A 25185-nucleotide genomic window follows, 5' to 3' on the forward strand; every position below is an offset into this window, starting at 1 on the left:
TTTACTTCCCAACACTCACTATCCTGACCCCATCTATGCTGTTATCTAGCTGGCTAAAGTTCCCATAGTCTACCACCCTCGGCCGATCCCACTACAACGAGTTCCATGCCCCAAAATTACTTCTCCTGTCTCCTTAACTCCCATTCCCTATATAGAAAGGTACTTTGATTACAGGTTACTGTGTATATAAGATACGCCCTTAATACCCTTGGCATTATTCAAACAGGCAGAAATCAAGACATTTTTTCCTATGGCACAAAAGTAAAGTTTTGGAGAACAAATTCTTTATTTTTTTTTAAATAACAGAGACAAGGTCCTGCTATGTTGCCCAGGCTGCTCTTGAACGTCTGAGCTCAATCCTCCCACCTCGGCCTCCCAGAGTGCTGGGATTACGGGCCTGAGCCACTGCACCTGGCAGGGAATGAATTCTTAAAGAGCATAAACTACTAAATAACTTTTTATTTTTTGCTGCTTTTGATTTTCTCAGAACTATTTCCAGTATTTTACAGAAGCTTTTTCCCGTAAATTAGTAAGACAAAGGCTCATGGTAGTTATTTGACCTTCTATATGGCATTTTATCATATATAATCTACATTTCAAGGTTATCAATTTGGGGGCAAAATTTCTAACACTAGTAATATCATCAATTAGGCCGGGCACGGTGGCTCAAGCCTGTAATCCCAGCACTTTGGGAGGCCGAGATGGGCAGATCACGCGGTCAGGAGATCGAGACCATCCTGCCTAACACAGTGAAACCCCGTCTCTACTAAAAAAAAATACAAAAAAACTAGCCAGGCAAGGTGGCGGGCGCCTGTAGTCCCAGCTACTCGGGAGGCTGAGGCAGGAGAATGGCGTAAACCCGGAAGGCGGAGCTTGCAGTGAGCCGAGATCCGGCCACTGCACTGCAGCCTGGGCGACAGAGCAAGGCTCTGTCTCAAAAAAAAAAAAAAAAAAATCATCAATTAATGAGTATTTAAATGCTAGATGAAGTATTTAAATGCTAGACGAAATATTTTTTAAATTTAGATAGTAAGAATGGTGACTATTAAGACACCCATAAAAACATGGGGTTCAGTTTACTAGCCAAAGTGCACACCATGTGGTAATTACATGATGTATATAATTCATCTGACTGGCTTACCTGCTTTGAAACTGTGCTATGATTAACTAACTTTTTTTTTCTCTTTTGAGACGGAGTTTCGCTCTTGTTGCCCAGGCTGGAGTGCAATGGTGCGATCTCAGCTCACCGCAACCTCCGCCTCCCAGGTGCAAGCAATTCTCCTGCCTCAGCCTTCTGAGTAGCTGGGATTACAGGAATGCACCACCATGCCTGGCTAATTTTTTTGTATTTTTAGCGGAGACGGGGTTTCTGCATGTTGGTCAGGTTGGTCTCTAACTCCTAACCTCAGGTGATCCACCCACCCCGGCCTTCCAAAGTGCTAGGATTACAAGCGTGAGCCACCGCGCCTGGCTTATGATCAACTAATTTTTTAAAACTGAAGGAGAAGTGGTACAGGGATTCAAACAATTTGATTTTTTTTTTTTTTTTTCTTTAAGACAGAGTATCACTCTGCCGCCCAGGCTGGAGTGCAGTAGCACGGTCTCAGCTCATTGCAACCTCCGCCTCCCAGGGTCAAACAATTCTCGTGCCTCAGGCTCCTGAGTAGCTGGACTACAGACACCCATACCACACCCCGCTAATTTTCGTATTTCCAGTAGATACGGGGTTTCACCATGTTGGCCAGGCTGTTCTCGAACCCCTGATCTCAAGTGATCTGCCCGCCTCGGCCTGCCAAAGTGTTGGAATTTACAGGTGTGCGCCACCGCGCCCAGCCTCAAATAATTTGAAATTTTTGCACACATATTTTAAGACTACTTTTGAAAAAATCAAATCCCCTTCAAATCAAGAGTGACTATTAACAATTTATGAAACTGTTCTGGAGCAAATGCTCTAAAAACATGGTTAAATATGCTGGGAAAATACTGTACGTCACTTCTTTTGGAGACATGATACACAGAAAACATATTAAGACCTAGCTTTAAAGTCCATTTTAAAAAGAAACAATATAATGATAAACAATATCTCCTCCTCTGGCCTATTTAAAATCTCCCTAGAACAGTATCTCCTTAACAGCAATGTTTTGAGAAGCTTTGGGTTGTTCTGAACAAACCACATTAAGGTGTAAAGAACAGGCCTCACGTTCCCACTGTATTTTCCTTTTTTTACATAATATCTGAAATACTCATGAAACAAATGAGGACATACTTTTTAACAATAAAATCCCCCATGGACCTTCTTCATAAACCTCTATCACAAATAAAGAGGCAGGTCAGAGAGTTCCTGTACTACTTCTTACACTCTTTCTGAAAGGCTACCTTTTCCTATATCATCTACCCATCAAAACACTAAAGATTACCTGGTTTAATATGTGTTTTTAATAATACATACCTGTTGTAAAGCTTTTAAGTCAATTTTCTGGCCTTCTATTTTGGAATAAAATTCATCCACGGCCTTATTAAAAAAACAGACAAACAACTAGTTGAAAAAAAAAGCACGATCTCTACTTGAACTTGCATACACAGAATTTTATTTTACTTTTTTTTTGAGACAGAGTCTTGCTCTGTTGCCCAGCCTGGATGGCAGTGGTGCGATCTCGGCTCACTGCAACTTCCACCTTCCAGGTTCAAGTGATTCTCCTGCCTCAGCCTCTCAAATAGCTGGGACTACAGGCACACCCCACCACACACTACTAATTTTTGTAGTTTTTCGTTGAGACAGGGTTTCACTGTGTTGGCCAGTCTGGTCTTGAACTCCTCACCTCAAGTGATCCGCCTGCCTTGGCCTCCCAAAATGCTGAGATTATAGGCATGATCCAGCATGCCCAGCTGCATACACAGAATTTTAGATTCCATTGTGTTTCATAACACCACTCAAAGAACTTGAACAGATTTCCAGTAAATGTATTATTTGGCTAAACAGTATCAAGAATCAAACGAAGTTCAAATCTCTGGCCCTTCATCCTAAAATAAAGTGGCAACAATTATTTCCAACAGCTGTACCTGTGACTACACTGATCTTTAATGCCCAGATTCACAGTGAATGTAAAGCAAGTATAGTTTCAATTCCTCAACAGAAGCAAGTTGATATCAACAGCTCATATCATGCTAACTGGTAAAGAAACAGAATGGAAAACCTACCTTGTCAAATGATTCAAATTCTATATATGGACATTGTGAATGTTGAGAAAACAGGAAAGGATGAAATTCCTCGTACCTGTAAAACATATTTATTATATCACAGTCAAGAACATTAACAAACATCCAAAGCAAATTGACCCATGCCTATATGCTTACGTGAGTATGTCTTCAACTGGTTTATCTGCTTCCAAGCTTGGTTTTATTTCTCTTTTCTGAATGATATATCCCTACAAAAATCCAGTATTAAAATCATTCCTATTCATAATTAACAAAGATTTACTTTCTTTCTTTCTTTTTTTTTTTTTAATACAGAATCTCACTCGCTCCGTCACCCAGGCTCGAGTGCAGTGGTGTATTCTTGGCTCACTGCAACCTCTGCCTCCTGGTTCAAGCAATTCTCATGCCTCAGCCTCCCAAGGAGCTAGGATTACAGGTGTGCACCACCATATCTGGCTAATTTTTGTATTTTTAGTAGAGACACAGGTTTTGCCATGATGGCCAGGGTGGTCTTGAACTCTTGGTCTCAAGTGATCCGCCCACCTTGGCCTCCAAAAGTGCTGGGATCACAGGTGTGAGCCACTGCACCTGGCCCAAAGATTTAGTATCTGTGACTGTTATTAATTTGCACCTAGCCCAAAGCTTTACTTTCTATGACTGGTATTAATTTTAATTTTCTATAAATAGAGTTATACTTTGAAAAGGGAAGAAAAACAATCATAAGCTCCAAGGTAATTCAGAAAATGCTTAATGGCTGGGAACTGTAAATCACAACATTTTTGAAAAGGGCTGACAAATGAAAATGTGCTTCTCTATCTAAAACAACTAAAGAAATAATCGTAAATTCCACAACTTTTCTGAAGAGCCAATACTAATCTGTCATTGTACTTTCTATAAAAGGGAACAGAAAAAAACTTACAAACCAACAGAAATTTTTAAAACACTATCCCGGGTCGGGTGCAGTGGCCCACGTCTATGATCCCAGCACTTTGGGAGGCTGAGGTGGGCAGATCACTTGAGGTCAGGAGTTCGAGACCAGCCTGGCCAACATGGTGAAACCCCATCTCTACTGAAAATATAAAAACTGGCCAGGCATGGTGGCACGTGCCTATAGTCCCAGCTCCTCGCGAGGCTGAGACAGGAGAATCACTTCAGCCAGGGAGGTAGAGGTTGCAATGAGCCAAGATTGTGCCACTGCACTCCAGCCTGGGTAACAGAGCAAGACTGTCTCAAAAAACAAAACAAAACAAAACAAAAACATCCTGGACGGGCGCGGTGGCTCACGCCTGTAATCCTAGCACTTTGGGAGGCTGAGGTGGGTGGGTCACAAGGTCAGGAGATCGAGACCATCCTGGCTAACATGGTGAAACCCCGTCTCTACTAAAAATACAAAAAAAAAAATTAGCCGGGCGTGGTGGCGGGCGCCTGTAGTCCCAGCTACTCGGGAGGCTGAGGCAGTAGAATGGCTGAACCCGGGAGGCGGAGCTTGCAGTGAGCCAAGATCGCGCCACTGCACTCCAGCCTGGGCGACACAGCCAGACTCCATCTCAAAACAAAACAAAACAAGGGCGTGGTGGCTCAAGCCTGTAATCTCAGCACTTTGGGAGGCCGAGACGGGCGGATCACGAGGTCAAGAGATCGAGACCATCCTGGCTAACACGGTGAAACCCCGTCTCTACTAAAAAAAAAAAAAAAAAATACAAAAACCTAGTCGGGCGAGGTGGCGTGTGCCTGTAGTCCCAGCTACTCGGGAGGCTGAGGCAGGAGAATGGCGTAAATCCGGGAGGCGGAACTTGCAGTGAGCTGAGATCTGGCCACTGCACTCCAGTCTGGGCTACAGAGCCAGACTCCGTCTCAAAAACAAAACAAAACAAAACAAATCCTGGAATAAGTATATTACAGGTAACAATCTTCCAAATTAAAATAAAACTTATATATAATAATCCTTTAATGAACATTTAATTTCTGAAAACCCAAATAAATCACAATATATAGTAAATATACATGGTGCTACCTTCCCACTGAAGTTGGACGTTGTTTTCATATAGTCTTCCGCTTTCTGCAGAGAAACAAGTACTTTTTCAATATCTAATGGTGGGGGGAAAAAAGAAAAAAGGAGTGCCAATTAAGTGTCAATCAATCATGGCTAAACAACTATGCAGAAAAACAGGAAAGTGCTTATGAAATAATGTAGTGTTCAAGAAAATTAGAGATAGTGATTTCATGTTTGTAATCAGTAGATGTGGGTATATGGTTACGTTTTGACCAGCCTATTGTCCAAGCAGCTTTTATTGAATCATCCACCCTTCCCTCCATGACTTGAAAGGAACTTTGTTCATAAACTAAATTCCCAAATTATTTCCAAGTATTTTTGGATTCTTTATGCCATTCCTTCTTCAAAAACTTACAGTTTTAATTACTATAGCTTCGTATTTTAATCTGTGAAGGGTTACACAGACAGTAATAATAGGAAATCATTACTAGTATTTTCCAGAGTTATCCTGAACATTTTCACATGCTTTTGCTCCACACAATCAGAGTCATTTTATAAAAACAAAAACAAAACGTCACCACCAGCACCTGTTGTCATTTTATGGCTGCACTGATTTCATATACTGCCAAAACTAAAGCATTCACTAAAATCTCATTCAATTTTTTTTTTTTTTTGAGGGTGGTGATATTTGTTTTTGTGGGTTTTGAGATTGGGGTCTTACTCTGTTGCTCAGGCTGGAGTGCAGCGGTGCAGTGACCACCCACTGCAGCCTGAAACACCCAGGCTTAAGTGATCCTCCCGTCTTAGCCTCCCAAAGTTCTGGGATTGCAGGCATGAGCCACTGTGCTTGGTCAAATGTTTTTCATTCTAGAACCACCTGCTCCCTTATTACTTTCCCATAAAAAATTTTTCCCAAAAAAAATCGTTAAAAAAAAAAAAAATGAAATAAATGAAAATGTACCATGCAGACATACCTTTAGTTTCAAGTTTTTCATCCACTTTGACATTACCCGAGAATCCATTTTCTATAAGACAGTGTTCAATGAGAGCTGGTCCATAGGCTATAAATGCAGAGGATATTACTTTTAGTATTTTCCTATAAATTGTTTCTTTTTGTTTTTGTTTTTTGAGATGGAGTTTTACCCATCACCCAGGCTGGAGTGCAATGGTACAATCTTGGCTCACTGCAACCTCCGCCTCCCACCTTCTGCCTCAGCCTCCCGAGTAGCTGGGATCACAGGCACCTACCACCATGCCCAGCTAATTTTTGTATTTTTAGTAGGGACGGGGTTTCACCATGTTGTCCAAGCTGGTCTCGAACTCCTAACATCAGGTGATCCACCCACCCTGACCTCCCAAAGTGCTGAGATTACAGGTGTGAGCCACCGTGACCCAGCCTAAAATTTAACATTCAAAATATAGCACAAATTTATATCCCAATATCAATGATCCACTCAATAACAGTAGCTGGCGAAAACAACAGTAAGTTTATTTATTTTGAAGTGTTATTTAGAAATGACAATTCTAGTTCTCAGACTGGGTGTGGTGGCTCACGCCTATAATCCCAGCACTTTGGGAGGCTGAGGCAGGAGGATCACCTGAGGTCGGGAGCTCGAGAGCAGCCTGACCAACATGGAGAAACCCCGTTTCTACTAAGAATATAATAAATTAGCCAGGTGTGGTGGCGCATGCCTATAATCCCAGCTACTAGGGAGGCTGAGGCAGGAGAATCGTTTGAACCTGGGAGGCGGAGGCTGTGGTGAGCCAAGATCACACCATTGCACTGCAGCCTGGGCAACAAGAGTAAAACTCCATTCTCCGCCCCTCCCACCCCCCCTCCAAAAAAAGAAATGACAGTTCTAGTCCTTAAAGAAATTTGAGACTACAATTAACTTACAAAAGTCAGTGCAAGTTATAGGAATTTAATGGGCTTCAACCACAATGAGGACTTATCCCCGGAATGCAAGGTTGGTTTAGCAACCAATTATTGGTTAATATCCCATATTAATAAATAAAGGAAAAAGGCCATATATCATTTCAGTAGATGCAGAAAAAGCATTTGACAAAATTCAACACTAATTCCTAATAAAAACTCTCAATAAACTAGGAATAGAGGGAGCATTCTCAACCTTATAAGGACACCTATGAAAAACCTATAGCTAACATGATAATTATTGGTGAAGGACTGAATATTATCCCCCTAAGATCAGGAACAAGGAAAAAATATTCAGTCTCACACTGCTATTCAACATTGTACTGGAGGCTATAGCTAAGACAATAAGGCAAATGAATTAATAGCATTCAGATTCTAAAGGAAGAAGTAAAGCATCCTTATTCACAGATGACATGATCCTGTATGTTAAAAAATCCTAAGGAACCCACAAAAAAAAAAACCTACTAGAATGAATAAACAAGTTTATCAGGTTTGTAGGATACAAAAACCAATATATAGAAATCAATAGTATTTCTATGCAAAAATGAAATTAAGAAAACAATTCCACTGAGAATAGCATCAAAAAGAATAGAATGTTTAGGAATAAATCTAACTGAGAGAAATTAAAGATCTAAATAAACAGTCAGACATTCTCTCTTCATAGAAGACTCAATGTAGTTAAAATGGCAATTCTCCCCAAACTGATCCACAGACTTAGTGTAATCCTTACCAGGCCAGGCAGTGGCTCACAGCTGTAATCAAGACCAGCCTGGCCAAGAAGGTGAAATCCCATCTCCACTAAAAATACAAAACTTAGTGGGTATGGTGGCACACACTTGTAATCCCAGCTACATGGGAGGGTGAGGCAAGACAATCGCTTGAACCCAGAAGATGGAGGTTGCAGTGAGCTGAGATCATGCCACTGCACTCCAGCCTGGGCAACAGAATGAGATTGTCTCAAATAATAGTAATAATGTAATCCTTATCAAAATCCTACGAGGCTTTTTTCGTAGAAAGTAACAAGTCAACTCTAAATTTTAAAAGGAAATGCAGGCTGGGCACAGTTGCTCACGCCTGTAATCCCAGCACTTTGGGAGGCTGAGGCGGGCAGATTGCTTGAGTTCAGGAGTTCGAGACCAACCTGGACAACATGGCAAAACTCTGTCTCTACCAAAAAATAGAAAAATTAGCCAGGAGGGCATCCCTGTAATCCCATCTACTTGGGGGGCTGAGACAGGAGGATGGCCTGAGCCTGGGAGGCTGAAGCTGCAGTGAGCAGTGTTTGTGGCACTGCACTTCAGCCTGGGCAACAGAGTGAGACACTTGGGAAATGCAAAAGATCTTTTGAAATGCCAAATGCCAAAACTCCTTTGAAAAAAAAGTGAACAGTTAGAGGACATATAAGTTGAGTATCCCTTATGTGATGTGTTGGGATAGAAGTGTTTCAGATTTCAGATTTTTTCACATTTTGGAATATCTGCATATACATAATGAGATATCCTGGGGATGCAACCCAAGTCTAAACACAAAGTTCATTTATGACTTTACACAATATAGCCTGGAGGTGATTTTATACAATATTTTAAATAATTCTGTATAGCTGTCACATAAGGTCAGTGTGGAATTTTCCACCTGTGGCATCATGTCTGTGCTCAAAAAGTTTCAGACTTCAAGCCAGGCACGGTGGCTCACGCCTGTAATCCCAGCACTTTGGGAGGCCAAGGCAGGTAGATCATGAGGTCAAGAGATTGAGACCATGCTGGCCAACATGGTGAAACCCTGTTTCTACTAAAAATACAAAAAAAGTTAGTTGGGCGTAGTGGCGCACGCCTGTAGTCCCGGCTACTCGGGAGGCTGAGGCAGGAGAATTGCTTGAACCCGGGAGGCAGAGGTTGCCGTGAGCCGAAATTGCACCACTGCACTCCAGCCTGGTGACAGAGAGAGACTCTGTCTCAAAAATAACAATAATTTTAGGCTTAAGATTTTCACATTAAGAATGTTCAACCTGTAATATCTGATTTCAAACATTACAGAAATTTGCCAGGGGAAGGCCAAGTGTGGGGGCTCACACCTATCCCAGCAACTGAGTGGCCAAGGTGGGTGGACTGCTTGAGCTCAGGAGTTTGAGACCAGCCTGGGCAACATAATGAGACCCTACCTCTAAAACAAAAAAAATTAAATTAAAAAAGAAATCTGCATTTGCCAGGGAGACATTGGCTTAAATGAAACACACAAATTTTATACATGCTATACTAACAGTTGGAAAGTTCTAAAAATAACTTTTGAATGCATTCCAATTTCATAAGAGAGGAAGAGTAACTCTCTAGTGCTCAGTAATCAATGGTACCTACCTCCCTCTATGTCTTCTCTATATTCCTTAATATAGGGCTAAGTGATGATCTTCTTAAGTATAAAGTATATTGGGATCAAAAATGCTTATTGGGATCAAAAGGACCTGTCAGATGCTGGGATGCCCTGAGGCCCACCAATTTTTAAAAAAAAAAAAAAAAAAAAAAGCTAAGCTAAGTGGTTATTAAATCAAAGACTCACAATGAAAAAATCTGATGTCTTAGAATACTACCATTAGCACTGAAGTACCAGATAACACAATCTGTGTTGCTTTTAAATAAAATCTAATACATAAAGCTCAGACTTCATGTGGTTTAACTTCTCTCTATTTGACAATAAACTCCTACTTACTCCAGGATCACTTTAAGCTTCTTGTTCAAATTTTCTAATAAAAGCATAAAAGAGTTCAATACATTCCTGAAAACCACACTGTCTTGCAAACAGTTCACTGCTATTCGCAGGCATACTCACGAAGCAATGGGTTAAGCACTCTCTTCAGCAGTTCACCCTTAGGTGCGCTGGCTACTATTTCAGTCAACCTGTGAAACAAAATTGACATGTCTCTTACTATCATATATTAAATAAACCTTATAGCAATCTTCATATTCACACTACTTTCATCTTATCAGTTCACCTGATCTTTACAATAATCTGAAATGTAACAGGAATTTGTTCTTCTGTTGTGAGAAAATAGATCATAAAAGTAATTTATCCAAGATTACCAGGTTCTTGAACAGCAGTTTTCTAAAAGAAGCCAGTATTTTTTTGACCAAGACATATTGTTCATCAGCAATGTGCCCACATATAAATGACATAAAACTGACATTTTTCTATAAAAGTTAAAAGTTTGTAAATTTTCATGCCATATCTTAATATTCAAAATGGCTTTACCTAATTAAGCATCTAATAACCTTTTTTGTTTGCTTCTGTTTTTGTTTTTGAGACGGTGTCTCCCTCTGTCGCCCAGGCTGGAGTGCAGTGGTGCGATCTCGGCTCACTGCAAGCTCTGCCTCCCGGGTTCACGCCATTCTCCTGCATCGGCCTCCGGAGTAGCTAGGACTACAGGCACACGCCACCATTCCTGGCTAATTTTTTGTATTTTTAGTAGAGACGGGGTTTCATCATGTTAGCCAGGATGGTCTCGATCTCCTGACCTCATGATCCACCCACGTCGGCCTCCCAAAGTGCTGGGATTACAGGTGTGAGCCACTACGCCTGACCAACTTTATTTATTTATGTAATGTAGGCTAGTTAAGTGAAGCAGCGGGAGTGAAGAAGGAAAAAAGAAATGATGTATGTTAAACTTTAAGAACGACTGTTGTAGAATATCAGTCAGCAGGGCCTTCCAGCTAGCAGGAATACAGCTGAAATACAAAATAAGTGATGAATACAGGTACAATCATCACTTTACCTCACCTTACTTCCCGTTTTCTTATGTAAATCAGAATTTATCTCCCTTTGTCCTCTGCACATCCATCTGTCTTCTCACAGAGTAGCTAGTAAGTCTCCCCAATTTACCAAGAAATCATAACCATTTGAAGTAACCCAAAACTTAGCTAAAAAACACATTGGGCTTGCTTCAGCAGCATATACACTAAAATTAGAACGATACAGAGATTAGCACGACCCCTGCACAAGGATGACAGGAAATTTAAGTGTTCCATATTTTTTAATTTAAAATTTAAAATTTAAAAAAATTAAAATGAAAAAGAAGGACATTGGCTGGGCCCGATCGCTCATGCCTATAACTCCAACACTTAAGAAGGCTGAAGTGGAAGGATTGCTAAAGCCACAAGTTCAAGATCAGTCTGGGCAACAAAGCAAGACCCCATCTCTACAAAAAAAATTTTAAAATTAGTCAGGCATTGTGGTGTGCTCCTGTAGTCCCACCAACTTGGGAGGCTGAGGCAGGAGGATTGCTTGAGCCCAGGAGTTCAAGACTGCAGTGAGTTATGATCACGCCAACTGCACTGTAGCCTCAGGGAAGGAAGAGTGAGACACCACCTCTAAAAAAACTAAAGACAACTGAGCATGGTGGCTCATGCCTATAATCCCAGCACTTTGGGAGGCCGAGGCGGCAGATTGCCTGAGGTCAGGAGATCAAGACCAGCCTGGCTAACATGGTGAAACCCTATCTCTACTAAAAATACAAAAATTAATTGCACATGGTGGCGCATACCTGTAGTCCCAGCTACTTGGGAGGCTGAGGCAGCAGAATCGCTTGAACCTGGGATGCAGAGGTTGCAGTGAGCTGAGATCATGCCACTGCACTCCAGCCTGAGCAACAAGGCAAGACTCCGTCTCAAAAAAAAACAACAACACCTAAAGACATACATTTGCCTCTCCCAAATAAGGCTTAATTGCTTACATGCATATTTACGTAGTTCAAATAGTCTAAATTGAGTTACATTATCTAAGTAAAACAAAATATTTTATTTCATGTTCTGACATATGACCCATTTTACATTTTTTTTAAGAGACAGGGTCTCATTATGTTGCCCAGCACATTTTAATACAATATGAAAAGGGTTTAAAAACAAAACACTTTACCTTTCCAAAGTAAGCAAAGGTTCAGCAGCTCTAGCATGATCAAGTGGATAGCGTTCACGAACAGCAAATTTAACATCATCTGCTTCATCAGTTCGAAACCTTAGAATATTTAAAATTACGTACTCATAATCTGTAAGAACAATGTTCCCCTGCAATAGAATAAAATATAATTTAGTGCTCTTTCAAATCATTTTTGAGGCTGGGCACGGTGGCTCACACCTGTAACCCCAGCACTGTGGAAGGCCGAGGCGGGCAGATCACTTGAGGTCAGGACTTTGAGACCAGCCTGGCCAACATGGTGAAATTCCATCTCTACTAAAAATACAAAAGTTAGTTGGGTGTGGTGGCAGGTGCCTGTAATACCAGCTACTTGGGAGGCTGAGGCAGGAGAATCACTTGAACCTGGAAGATGGAGGTTGCAGTGAGCCAAGATCGCACCATTGCATTCCAGCTCAGGCAGCAAGAGCAAACTCCGTCTCAAAAAAAAAAAAAAAAAAAAAAAGGAAATAACAAAACAAACAAAACAGAAAAAAACAAATCAAATCATTTTGGAAACTACTTAAAAATTGAGAAAGAAGCCAGGCACGGTGGCTCACACCTGTAACCCAGCACTTTGGGAGGCTGAGGCGGGAGGATCACCTGAGGTTGGGAGTTCAAAACCAGCTTGACCAATATGGAGAAACCCTGTCTCTTCTGAAAATACAAAATTAGCCGGGTGTGGTGGCACATGACTGTAATCCCAGCTACTCAGGAGGCTGAGGCAGGAGAATCGCTTAAACCTGGGAGGCGGGGATTGCAGTGAGCTGAGATTCCGCCATTGCACTCCAGCCTGGGAAACGAGCAAAACTCTGTCTTTAAAAAAAAATTGAGAAAGAAAATGTGGTCAATTTCAGAAGCCAGCCAGGCAAGGAACATATTATGCTTTCACCTGCAATTTGTCTTTTAATAGTAATAGTTACGTGTCAAGAGCAATACAGTTAGTTATACCCTTTGCCCACGTATTTCCACATTTGGTAATGTAGCCCAATGAAGTAACTCCAACACTCCAGTAAAACCAAAGGCAATATGCTTAAGGATGTTCACTGAAATTTATTTACAACAGTTTAAAAAAAAAAAACCCAAACAGCCTAGATGTAAAAATTAGGGAAATTTAATTATGACAGATCAACACAACAAAACAGTAAAAAGAGGTTACCTAATGGAAACTATGTTAAAAAAAAAAAAAAAGGAAAATATAAATAATGTTAGGTAAAACATAGCAAGACACACAAAAAAGTTGTATTCTAGAAAATGGAAGGCATATGTAGGTTAAAATGAAATTACTTCTTAAAAATTTAGAATTAAAGACTTTAAAATTTAATATTGCTAGATAACCTTTTCAATAAAAAAGAAGGGGGAACATAATGAAAATAAAGCTAATGAAAGAATATCACCTTCCAAATTTATTACAGACAGTGAAGATAAGAGTTACTCTACAGGTGTAATTAAAATACAAAGAAGCATCCACGAAAATAGTCAAAAATGCCTTACAACTGCTTACAACATAGTCATAGAATACGGTGGGAGTAATCCCAAATTCATCTGAAATGACAGATTGCAACATAAGTGGCTTCAGTAAATGTAGCCACCATTTACCTTGATTAGAGAGATAGATAACCAGAAATTACTAAGTGTTGAAAAAATAGTACCAGGCCAGGTGCAGTGGCTCACGCCTGTAATCCCAGCACTTTGGGAGGCCAAGGCGGGCAGATTACCTGAGGTCAGGAGTTCAAGACCAGCCTGGCCAACATGGTGAAACCGTCTTATTAAGAGTACAAAAACTAGCTGGGCGTGGTGGCAGGCGCCTGTAATCCCAGCTACTTGGGAGGCTGAGGCAGGAGAATCACTTGAACCCAGGAGGCGGAGGTTGCAGTGAGCCAAGATCATACCACTGCATTCTAGCCTGGCGACAGAGCGAGACTTATTCTCAAAAAAAGTTAAAAAAATAAAAAAAAAAAGAAAAGAAGAGTAAAAACTCAGAGTAGAAAAGGACAATTACAACACAAATAATCAGCAAAGGGCTCATAATCAGATTAAAGAGCTCTAAGAGATCCTATCAAAGGTTGCTAAGGATGTGGAGCTAACGGAATTCTCAACATCAATGAATCTCACAGACATTATATATTGAATAAAAGAGCCAGGTGCGGTGGCTCACCCCCGTAATCCCAACATTTTAGGAGGTTGAGGTGGGAAGACCGCTTGAGCCAGAGGTCCAAGATCAGCCTGGGCAACCAAGTAAGAGTCCGTCTCTACAAAAAATCAAAAAATTGGCCAGGCGTGGTGGTGCACATCTGTGGTACCAGCTACATGGAAGGCTAAGGCAAGAGGGTCACTTGAGCCCAGGAGGCCGAGTTTGCAGTAAGCCCTGATCATGTCACTGAATTCCAGCCTGGCCAACAGAGCGAGACTCTGTCTCAAAAAAATAAAAAAATAAAAAATATTGCATAAAAGAAGGTAGACCCAAAAATGAACAGTACAGTCATGCATTGCTTAACAATGGGGATACATTCCGAGAAATGCATTTAGGCAACTTCCATGTTGTGTGAACATAACAGAATATACTTACACAAACCTAGACGGTATAGCCTACTACATCCACCAAGGATATAATATTACCTATTGCTCCTAGGCTAGGAATCTGTATAGCATGTTACTGAATACTGTAGTCAACTGTAACACAATGGCAAGTATTTGTGTATCTAAGCATATCTAAATATACAAAAAGTACAGTAAAAATATGGTATTACAACAGCAGTTCCAGGCCGGGCACAGAGGCTCACACCTGTGATCCCAGCACTTTGGGAGGCCGAGGGGAGCAGATCACCTGAGGTCAGGAGTTTGAGAACAGTCTGGCCAACATGGTGAAACCCCATCTCTACTAAAAATACAAAAATTAGCTGGGCATGGTAGTACATGCCAGTAATCCCAGCTACTCGGGAGGCAGAAGCACAAGAATTGCTTGAACCCAGGAGGCGGAGGTTGCAGTGAGCTGAGATCACGCCCTTGCACTACAGCCTGGGCGACAGAGTGAGACTCTGGTTCCAAAAAAAAAAAAAAAAACAAAACAAACAAACAAACAAAAACAGCAGTCCCCAACCTTTGGCACCCGGGACCAGTTTCATGGAAGATGATTTTTCCATGGATGGAGGGTGCAGGGGTATGGTTTCCAGATGAAATCGTTTCACCTCAGATCATCAGGAATCAGATTCTCACAAGAAGCACGCAACCTAGATTCCTTGCATGCACAGTTCACAATAGGGTTCATGCTCCTATAAGAATCTAATGCCACCACTGATCTGACAGGAGGCAGAGCTCAGGCGAGTAATGCTCACTTGCCTACTGCTCACCTCCTGCCGTGTGGCCCGGTTCCACGGTCCAGTTCCACAGACCGTTCCCAGTCTGCGGCACAGGGGTTGAAGACCCCTGGTATAAAAGATTAAAAATGGAACACCTGTACAGGGCACTTACCATGAATGCAGCTTGCAGGACTGAAAACTGCTCTGGGTGAGTGACGGTGAGTGAATATGAAGGCCTGGGACATTACTGTATACTACTGTAGACTTGATAAATACTGCACACTTGGGCTACACTAAATTTGCTTTTTTAAAAATTTTTTAATTTTTTAAAAAATTATGCTTACTTCAGACCAGATTAAATTTATGTATTTATTTCTATATATAAATTGTTTTTGTTTTTTGAGACTGAATCTCACTCTGTCACCTGGTTTGGAGTGCAAAGGCATGATCTCGGCTCACTGCAACCACCGCCTCCCAGGTTCAAGTGATTCTCCTGCCTCAGCCTCCTGAGTAGCTGGGACTACAGGCACGCACCACCACACTAGGCTAATTTTTGTATTTTTAGTAGAGATGGGGTTTTGCCATGTTGGGCAGGCTAGGCTCAAACTCCTGACCTCAGGTGATCCACTCGCCTCGGCCTCCCAAAGTGCTGGGATAACAGGTGTGAGCCACCGCACCTGGCCCAGATTAAGTTAGTTAGTTAGTTAGTTAATTTATTTATGAGACGAAGTCTTACTCTGTAGCCCAGGCTGGAGCACAGTGGCGCAATCTTAGCTCACTGGAACCTCCGCCTCCCAGGTTCAAGTGATTCTCCTGCCTCAGCCTCCCAAGTAGCTGGGATTATAGGCACCCACCACCACGCCCGGCTAATTTTTGTATTTTTCAGTAGAGATGGGGTTTTGCCATGTTGGCCAGGCTGGTCTTGAACTCCTGACCTCAGGTGATCCTCCCTCCTCGGCCTCCCAAAATGCTAGATTACAGGTGTGAGCCAGTGTGACCGGCCTGAGCCACTGTGCTCAGCCAAATTTATTTTTAAGATGTTTTTCTTTCTTCGATAATAAATTAACCTTAGCTTACTGGAACTTTTCTACTTTATAAACTTTAAACTTTCTAACTTTTTGACTCTTGTAGTAACACTTAGCTTAAAACACGTATCGTACAGCTGTACAACCTTTTCTTTCTTTATATCTTTATTCTATAAGCTTTTTCCATTCAAATTTTGTTTTGTTTTTACTTTTAATATTTTTGTTAAAAACTAACACACAAACACACATACCAGCCTAGGCCTACACAGGGTCAGGATCAAGGTGTCACTAAGCAGTAAGAGTATATTAGATCCATTAGCATCTTACGGGACCAACGTTTACACGCAGTCTGTTGTTGACTGAAATATCATTATACATACAGCGCATCAGTGCATGACTGTATTTGACTATTTTCTGGTTGCATGGTATTAGTCCTGAAATGTCAAGTGCCAAATAATTTACTTCTCAGATCTTCATCTCCTACATTCATTCACAAGGCTATTTCTAAATGGCTAAAGTCTGCCTAAACTCAGACCTACAGATAAAATGAAGGTTATTACCGGAAAATTTTATTTTGTTTGTGTGGCACCCATTTCCCAGGGTAGTAATAGCCTTTGACACAGAAAAAAATGTTCCCCACTCATGTTATATAGCACTATTGCAAAATGATTAATAATGAATTTTCCTTCACCAAATCCCACAAATTTAACTTACCCTATCATAGAGCTCAATGATTAAATGATAAGCAGCTTCATCACTTCCAAACTGAAAATCTACAATTCTATCCACACCAAGCTGTTTTGCACTGACTAATCTCCGACTCTTCAAATGTTTTCGGCACTAGCAAGAGAAAGAAAAAGGCATTCATTTAGTAAAAGTGAATTCCTAACCATTTGGTATTGGTTTATAAATAAGCTTCTTTTCATTATCATCAGGAATATTTAAAACATTGTAAATAATAGTATAGTCATAAAGTAAAAGAAACAAAAGAGGGAAAACATTATAAACACTGCTAACTCCAAAACAATGCTTTATTTGCATTTTTTTAAGACAGGGTCTTGCTCTGTCACCCAAACTGGAACCCAGTGGTGTGATCATGGCTCACTGCAGCCTTGACTTCCCTGGCTCAGGTGATCTTCCTGCATCAGCCTCTTAAGGATTGGGACCACAGGCACATGCCACTATCTCCAGCTAATTTTTTCATTATTTGTAGAGACAGGGTCTCACTATGTTGCCCAGGCTAATCTCAAACTCCTGGGCACAAGCAATCCTCCTGCCTCGGCCTCTCAAAGTGCTGGGATTACAAGGGTAAGCCACTGAGCCAGGTCTTTATTTTCAACTTTTAAGTAGAGAATGACAGGCCTATAGCAAAATTTGTTTTGTTGCTTTATACCACTGCTAAATCCCTTGTTGTTGTCCTAATGACCTCACTCAAAGCCACAACCTTTATTTATTTATTTTATTTTATTTTGAGACAGTGTCTCGCTCTGTCACCCAGGCTGGAATGCAGTGGCACAATCTCAGCTCACTGCAACCTCCGCCTCCCAAGTTCAAGCAATTCTCCTGCCTCAGCCTCCCGAGTAGCTGAAATGACATGTGTGTGCCACCACGCCTGGCTAATTTTTATATTTTCAGTAGAGACGGGGTTTTGCCATGTTGCTCAGGCTGAAGGTCCAACTTCTGACCTTGTGATCTGCCCACCTCAGCCTCCTAAAGTGCTGGGATTACAGGCGTGAGCCACTGCGCCCAACAACCTTTATTTATGTATTTTTATTTATTTATTTATTTTTGGAGACAGAGTCTCACTTTGTCACCTAGGCTGGAGTACAGTGGCACAATCTCGGCTCACTGCAACTTCTACCTCCCGGATTCAAGCAATCCTCCTGCCTCAGCCTCCTGAGTAGTTGAGACTACAGGCACCCACTACCACACCCAGCTAATTTTCTGTATTTTAATAGAGATGGGGTTTCACCATGTTGCCCAGGCTGGTCTCGAACTCCTGAGCTCAGGCAAGCTGTTCGCCTCAGCCTCCCAAATTGTTAGGATTACAGGCGTGTGCCACCACGCCCGGTCCCTTTATTTTCTTTAAGTCTCTTTGATGACACTTCTAAGTATGCCAAATTTCCCTTTTGTGTGCTTCATTTATGTTCAAAATTAAATAATGGTTTCCACTAATCTTCTACTTCCAATATATATCAACTATGGACCATGAGCTTATGGCTTATGGTATCCTGTAAATTAGTCCACTACCTTATATCCAGTTACCCCTACTAATTCTTCCTTTTTTTTTCCTTTTCTTTTTTCTTTTTAAGAGAGAGAGTATGCCGGCCGGGCATGGTGGCTCAAGCCTGTAATCCCAGCACTTTGGGAGGCCTAGACGGGTGGATCACGAGGTCAGGAGCTCGAGACCATCCTGGCTAACACGGTGAAACCCCGTCTCTACTAAAAAAAAAAAAAAATACAAAAAACTAGCCAGGCAAGGTGGCGGGTGCCTGTAGTCCCAGCTACTCGGGAGGCTGAGGCAGGAGAACGGCGTAAACCCGGGAGGTGGAGCTTGCAGTGAGCTGAGATCCGGCCACTACGCTCCAGCCTGGGTGACAGAGCGAGACTCCGTCTCAAAAAAAAAAAAAAAAAAAAAAAAAGAGAGAGAGAGTCTTTGCTGGGAGCAGTGGCTCAGGCCTGTAATCCCAACACTCTGGGAGGCCAAGGTGGGTGGATCACTTGAGGTCAGGAGTTCAAGACTAGCCTGGCCAATATGGTGAAACCCCATTTCTACTAAAAATACAAAAATTAGCTGGGCATGCTGGCACGCGCCTGTAATCCCAGCTACTCAGGAGGCTGAGGCAGAAGAATCGCTTGAACTCAGGACGTGGAGATTGCAGTGAGCCGAGATGGCGCCATTGCACTCCAGCCTGTGCAACAGAGCGAGACTCTGTCTCAAAAAAAAAAAAAAAAAACAAAGGACAGAGTCTCGCTCTGTTGCCCAGGCAGGGCTCAAACTCCTGGACTCAAGCAATCCTCCCACCTTAGCCTCCTAAGCAGCTAGGATTACAAGTGCCCTGCCAAAGTGCCCAGCTTATTCCTACAAACTTTACTAATATAACCCAAAAAGAATTTTCCTAGTATCGTCTCTAAGCTTTTGATTAACCTATTTCAATCCAATGTAATAACTCTCATTCTTTATTAAATCCCCTTCCTCCTATTCCTGGACATAAGGTTCTTTTTCTTATTAACAATTAAAATAATATCAGCATGTCAAACCCAAATACAATTTACTTGGCAACACCGATTCTTTTAGATTACATGTACCGTCTTTTTGTACAAATATTTAAGTATGACATGGACTGGTAACAAGACTACTCTGTAGCTTCTAAAATATCTTACAATTGTTTCTAATTTTTTAATATAAAAGACCCCTCCTTAGTCAAGACCAGTAAGAAAGAATGCTTTCTTCAAGACTCAAATACAGTCTGGGCATGGTGGCTCACACCTGTAATTCCAGCACTTTGGGAGTCCAAGGTGGGTGGATCACGAGGCCAGGAGTTCAAGACCAGCCTGGCCAACATGGTGAAACCCCATCTCTACTAAAAATACAAAAATTAGCCAGGCATGATGGCACATGCCTGTAATCTCAGCTACTTGGGAAGTTGAGGCAGGAGAATCACTTGAACCCAGGAGACTGAGGCTGTAGTGAGCCAAGACCATGCCACTGCACTCCAGCCTGGCGACTGAGTAAGACTCCGTCTCAAAAAAAAAAGAAAAAAAAAGAAAAAAGGACTTAACTACAAAACAAACTTTACGTAAGTTAATCTAAAACCACCTTTAAAAAAAAGAAAAAAATCCACTCTTTGACAAAGGTTGAAAAAAAAAAGAAACACACAAATTCATTATTAAAATTAATGCTAACATTTTCGTAACTAAGAAGAGTTCTTCTCCAGACCTTATAGTTCAATAAAATGAGAATTAACTGAAATTCTCATTTTATGTACTTATATACTTAGGCAGAATAACTTCCTAGAATAAACAATCTGCTCCTCCTTAACTCAGTAGTTTTAAGAATGACCTATACTAATTTGATTAAACAGTAACCTACATGTAGGGATATCTTTAAATCCCTAAAGGAAAATCACAATCAGTTATTCCAGAGTCCCTCAGTAATAATTTTATTCAAGAAAAATAAAGATAAAAGACATCATTGAAAGGACAGAAGTTCACATAAAGGAACAGTAAAAAGGGGATTATTTATCATGGAGAGTACAGATGGACACACAGTACATATTTAAAGCTTGTTTCATTTCCCTATCAACAGCTTGGTGAAATCAACCTTCTGCTGTGTGCCACAAAGCTACAGCTGTCATCCCCAAATGTGAATACTGGAACAACCACTGGGATTTACCACATAATGGACATAACTCTACCTGTGCCATGCAACAGTAACAGCTCTTTATTTATAAAGTGCTTAACATTGTCTGCTCCATTGAGGAAATCTTTTTATACATTTAGATTGACATGTACACCTAACCCATAGAATTCTAAGTATTTTTAAAAATGACTGACCTCCTATTAGTGTAGCCTGATTTGGAGATGTTTACACAATCCCAGTGTCCTATCTCACTGGCCTGTTACCTCAACCACAAAATTGAAATTGTATTTGTTCTTCACATTCCACTGAGTTGTTAAACAACTTAAATAAAATACATAGTATTCATCTGCCTTTAAAAGTGCTACACAACACGTAGCATTATTATTGTCATTATTATTAAGGACAGATCCCAAAAGAACTATTTTGGGTTACTATTAAATAAATTAAACTTTAATAATCTGAGAATTTTGTGAAAGCCCTTGTGATATGGGAACACTTACCTAATTTGTAATCCAAAACAGACTCTATAAATTGCTGGGGGGGTAAAGCCTCTAATGAAATAACTCAATGCCATAACAGATACATTTCCAAAGTAAGGAGCAGAACAAGAAGGAAATGAACAAGTATAGAATTCTAATATGCGTCAGGTATTGTTTCAGGTCTTTTTTTTTTTTTTGAGACAGAGTCTCACTCTGTCGCCCAGGCTGGAGTGAAACAGTGTGACCTTGGCTCACTGCAACCTCTACCTCCCAGGTTCAAGTGGTTCTCCTGCCCCAGCCTCCCAAGTAGCTGGAATTACAGGTGTGTGCCACCACGCCTGGCTAATGTTGTATTTTTAGTAGAGACAGGGTTTCAACATGTTGGCTGGGCTGGCCTTGAACTTCTGACCTCAAGTGATCCACCCGCCTCAGCCTCCCAAAGTGTTGGGATTACAGGCATGAGCCACCGTGCTCGGCCTGTTTTAGGTGTTTTATATGTCATTTCAATTAATCCAATAATTTCATGAGGGAGCTACAATCCACATTTTACATTTAAAGAAACCAAGTTCCAAGAGGTTAATTAACTTTTCCAGGTTATAAAATTACTTTCTGACAAAGCCATTAATTCAAAGTTAAGTATATCTGACTCAAAAGTCTTGTGTACCACATGAATTTTCAATCTATATGTTACATCAATAAAAGAATAGGTAGCATGCCCACACATGTAAAAATCTGTTTTAATAGAAAAAACAAAAGAGGAAAGTAAAAAGACTTAGTAACATATTAATGTCAGTGAGTGTTCCAAAAAAAAAAAACAAAACACTGGGTAGAGGAATACGATTCACAAAAGTAAGCTCTGGAAGATAAGACTAGGAAAAAAAGGTGGGGCAGGGAGGAGGAAGAACACAGAGAGCCAAGAATGTTAGGCTATAGAATATGGATTTAGAAATTAGGAAACCGGCCGGGCGCGGTGGCTCAAGCCTGTAATCCCAGCACTTTGGGAGGCCGAGACGGGCGGATCACGAGGTCAAGAGATCGAGACCATCCTGGTTAACACGGTGAAACCCCGTCTCTACTAAAAAATACAAAAAACTAGCCGGGCAAGGTGGCGGGCACCTGTAGTCCCAGCTACTCGGGAGGCTGAGGCCAGAGAATGGCGTGAACCCGGGAGGCGGAGCTTGCAGTGAGCTGAGATCCGGCCACTGCACTCCAGCCTGGGCGACAGAGCTACACTCCGCCTCAAAAAAAAAAAAAAAAAAGAAATTAGGAAACCATAAAAGATGAGATAACTAATGAAAATTATACTTTAAAAAAATTACTGTTGGGCCAGGCGTGGTGGCTCATGCCTGTAATTCCAGTACTTCAGGAGGCTGAGGTGGGCGGATCACCTGAGGTCAGGAGTTCCAGATCAGACTGGCCAACATGGTGAAACCCCATCTCTACTAAAAATACAGAAATTAGCCGGGCCTGCTGGCACACGCCTGTAATCCCAGCTACTCAGGAGGCTGAGGCAGGAGAATCACTTGAACCTGGGAGGCAGAGGTTGCAGTGAGCCAAGACTGTGCCACCGCACTCCAGCCTGGGTGACAGAGCGAGACTCCATCTCAAAAAAACAAACAAACAAAAACAAACAAAACATTAACGTTGGTCTAATTTAGAATTGTTTTGATGCGGAGAAGTGGACTACAGTTAAGGAACTGTAAGGCTGAATGTGATAAAAGCTTGAACTCTAATAGTGACTGTGGAAACAAGATCTGGAGCAGAACAGGATGTGAAAGGTAATGGGGAGAAGTCAACTAATAAATATTCACTTTATTCAAACCATTATCTGTCAACCACTCCCTTTACCTTCATTTCATCTGCACTTTTTTATAAAAGCTTGAACTCTAATAGTGACTGTGGAAACAAGATCTGGAGCAGAACAGGATGTGAAAGGTAATGGGGAGAAGTCAACTAATAAATATTCACTTTATTCAAACCATTATCTGTCAACCACTCCCTTTACCTTCATTTCATCTGCACTTTATTCGTAACAGTGAAGGAAACCCCAATTAAAAACTTAATTGTTAGTGAGCAATCTCTTAAAATTTAGCTTCAAGTGTAACAAGTTTACCTTCATGGCAAAACTAGACGGCATCATATTCTTAGGCCACTCAAATTCTGTTGTATGAATTCGTATGCCAGATTCAAGTAAAAGTGTAGCTTTAAAGTCTGGTCTGTAGAAGAAAAAAGTCAAATTTTTCTTTAGGGTATATGCCAAAGCTAACTGAAACAAGACTTAAAATGTAGGTAAAAAAAAAAAAAAAATCAGTAATCTCATACTTAATCGCCAAAGAGAAAATAAGCCTATAAAATGTTCTTACTTTTGAAGACGAATAAGGTATGTCTTATTATCCACATCATAAACATTGTTTACTCTCATTCCTAGCAAGCTGCAAAGATAAAGGAAACATGTAACATACCACACTATTGTTTGAAACATAAAACTACACATAATTTAATAAAAGCTTCGAAAGAGCGGATCTCAGTCTCTAAGGATACGGAGTCAGCCGGGGAGCTGAGTCTGAAAGCCATCTGGGCATTCAGCTCAAAACTTAAGAGTAACGATTTTAAAACAAAAGTGGTCTATCAGCTCTAGGAACACCACACTATAGCTTGCGTCTTCCAAATGACCCAATTTTGGGAGAGAAATACAGTGAAATATAATCCAATTAATTTATTACAAGGGAGAAAAAAAAGATAAGAGGGCCTCGAAAACATGACAAAGCTCACACGGCTGAATGATAGAATCCAGACTAGAATCCAGATCTCAGTCCAAATCTGCTCAACCCAGCTAAAACAGCGATGCTCTCTCCTTTTTGGGTGAGGGGCGGGAGGTGTTCAAGAAACCAAGCCTCCAGTCTGGAAACCTCTGGAGCAAACGACCACTCTGGCGTCTCACGTTTTACCAAACGTTTCCTGCCCGACCCGGACAACCCTGGCCAACAATGCAAGAGCGTCGCGCTAGTGGGGCAAGCCAGAGAGCTGGGAGGACGCGGGGGACGGGGCAAGAGATGCCTGGGACCTCCAGGGGTATCCTAAGGGCCAAAGGAAATACACCACACGCCTGCCCACTCAGGCCTAGACAGGTCCACAGACGCACTAAGAAATAAGGAAACACATCAAGCTGGTCTGTTTGCGCCATGGGACCCCGGCCTCTGCCTCCTGCACTCCCCGCACGAGCCTGGTCACTTAGGGGACTCTACCTAGCGTTCAGCTCCGCCAGTACGGCGCGGAGGTCAATGGTGCTAAAGCGTGTCTTCATGGCGAGGTCCGAGGGTCACTACCGCAATTTCTTCTACTGCCCGGCCGGACTCGACGCCGCTTCTCTTCCGCGCAGGCGCACTTGGCGGAGATCTACGGCCGCGCAGAAGACCCAATATTCCTTGAGGCGAACGTATTTGTGTCCCTTTTCTGAAGATTTCTATTGTCAAGTTGTAGTTGACTCTCTTCATTATACCAAAACAATTCGAATAAAGATCCAAACTGTTCTCCTGAAACTGCATTCCTTCCTGGAACCCTCACGGGCCAGTCTGGTTACCTTGCCCCCTTGTGTTTGGGGCTCAAACCAGCCTTCATAGTGACCCCTGCTGGTCGAAACAATTTTCGAGACAATTAACAGGAGTATTTCCCCACAGGGGGGCTGTAGGGCTCAGTGCAGAAGAGCAAGGACCCCTTCCTGCGCGCTTACTTTGACATAAGATTTTGAAATGTAACGAAACGGAACCGCTTCGGTCCTTCTAAGATTATCCTCAACTATCAAGGCGAACTCTCAAAACGGAGTTCCTATTTTGATGGGTCCTGCTCTTCAAAGGAGCATTCTGCAGTTGTTTACAGTATTCTCATCAAACCTGGGTCTTGGTACCCCTGAGACGCAGCGCAGTACCTGGTATACAACCGGTGCTCCATAAACACTTGGCAACA

General features: G+C 41.6%; 1 protein-coding gene and 1 pseudogene across 2 annotated transcripts in view; one reads left to right on the top strand and one right to left on the bottom strand.

Annotated features, from left to right (window-relative positions):
• NEMF (nuclear export mediator factor) overlaps positions 1 to 24602 on the bottom strand; it is a 70861-nt gene extending 46259 nt beyond the window's left edge. Inside the window, exons 1-11 of one of the 2 annotated variants that reach the window (XM_007986623.3) lie at positions 24468 to 24602; positions 23586 to 23654; positions 23336 to 23438; positions 17095 to 17220; positions 12021 to 12169; positions 9942 to 10009; positions 6163 to 6249; positions 5210 to 5283; positions 3355 to 3425; positions 3199 to 3274; positions 2450 to 2512 (exon numbers count right to left, since the gene is read on the bottom strand). In XM_007986623.3, the coding sequence (XP_007984814.1) occupies positions 2450 to 2512; positions 3199 to 3274; positions 3355 to 3425; positions 5210 to 5283; positions 6163 to 6249; positions 9942 to 10009; positions 12021 to 12169; positions 17095 to 17220; positions 23336 to 23438; positions 23586 to 23654; positions 24468 to 24526 (945 nt within the window). In that variant the 5' untranslated portion in view covers positions 24527 to 24602. The remainder of the gene's footprint in view (positions 1 to 2449; positions 2513 to 3198; positions 3275 to 3354; positions 3426 to 5209; positions 5284 to 6162; positions 6250 to 9941; positions 10010 to 12020; positions 12170 to 17094; positions 17221 to 23335; positions 23439 to 23585; positions 23655 to 24467) is intronic. The other variant, XM_007986621.3, reaches the window with a different exon arrangement.
• Positions 11045 to 11140, top strand: LOC119619231 (U6 spliceosomal RNA; annotated as a pseudogene).
• Positions 24603 to 25185: the final 583 nt, after the last annotated feature.

The sequence above is a fragment of the Chlorocebus sabaeus genome, chromosome 24 (genome assembly GCF_047675955.1).
Source record: "Chlorocebus sabaeus isolate Y175 chromosome 24, mChlSab1.0.hap1, whole genome shotgun sequence".
Taxonomy (NCBI): domain Eukaryota; kingdom Metazoa; phylum Chordata; class Mammalia; order Primates; family Cercopithecidae; genus Chlorocebus; species Chlorocebus sabaeus.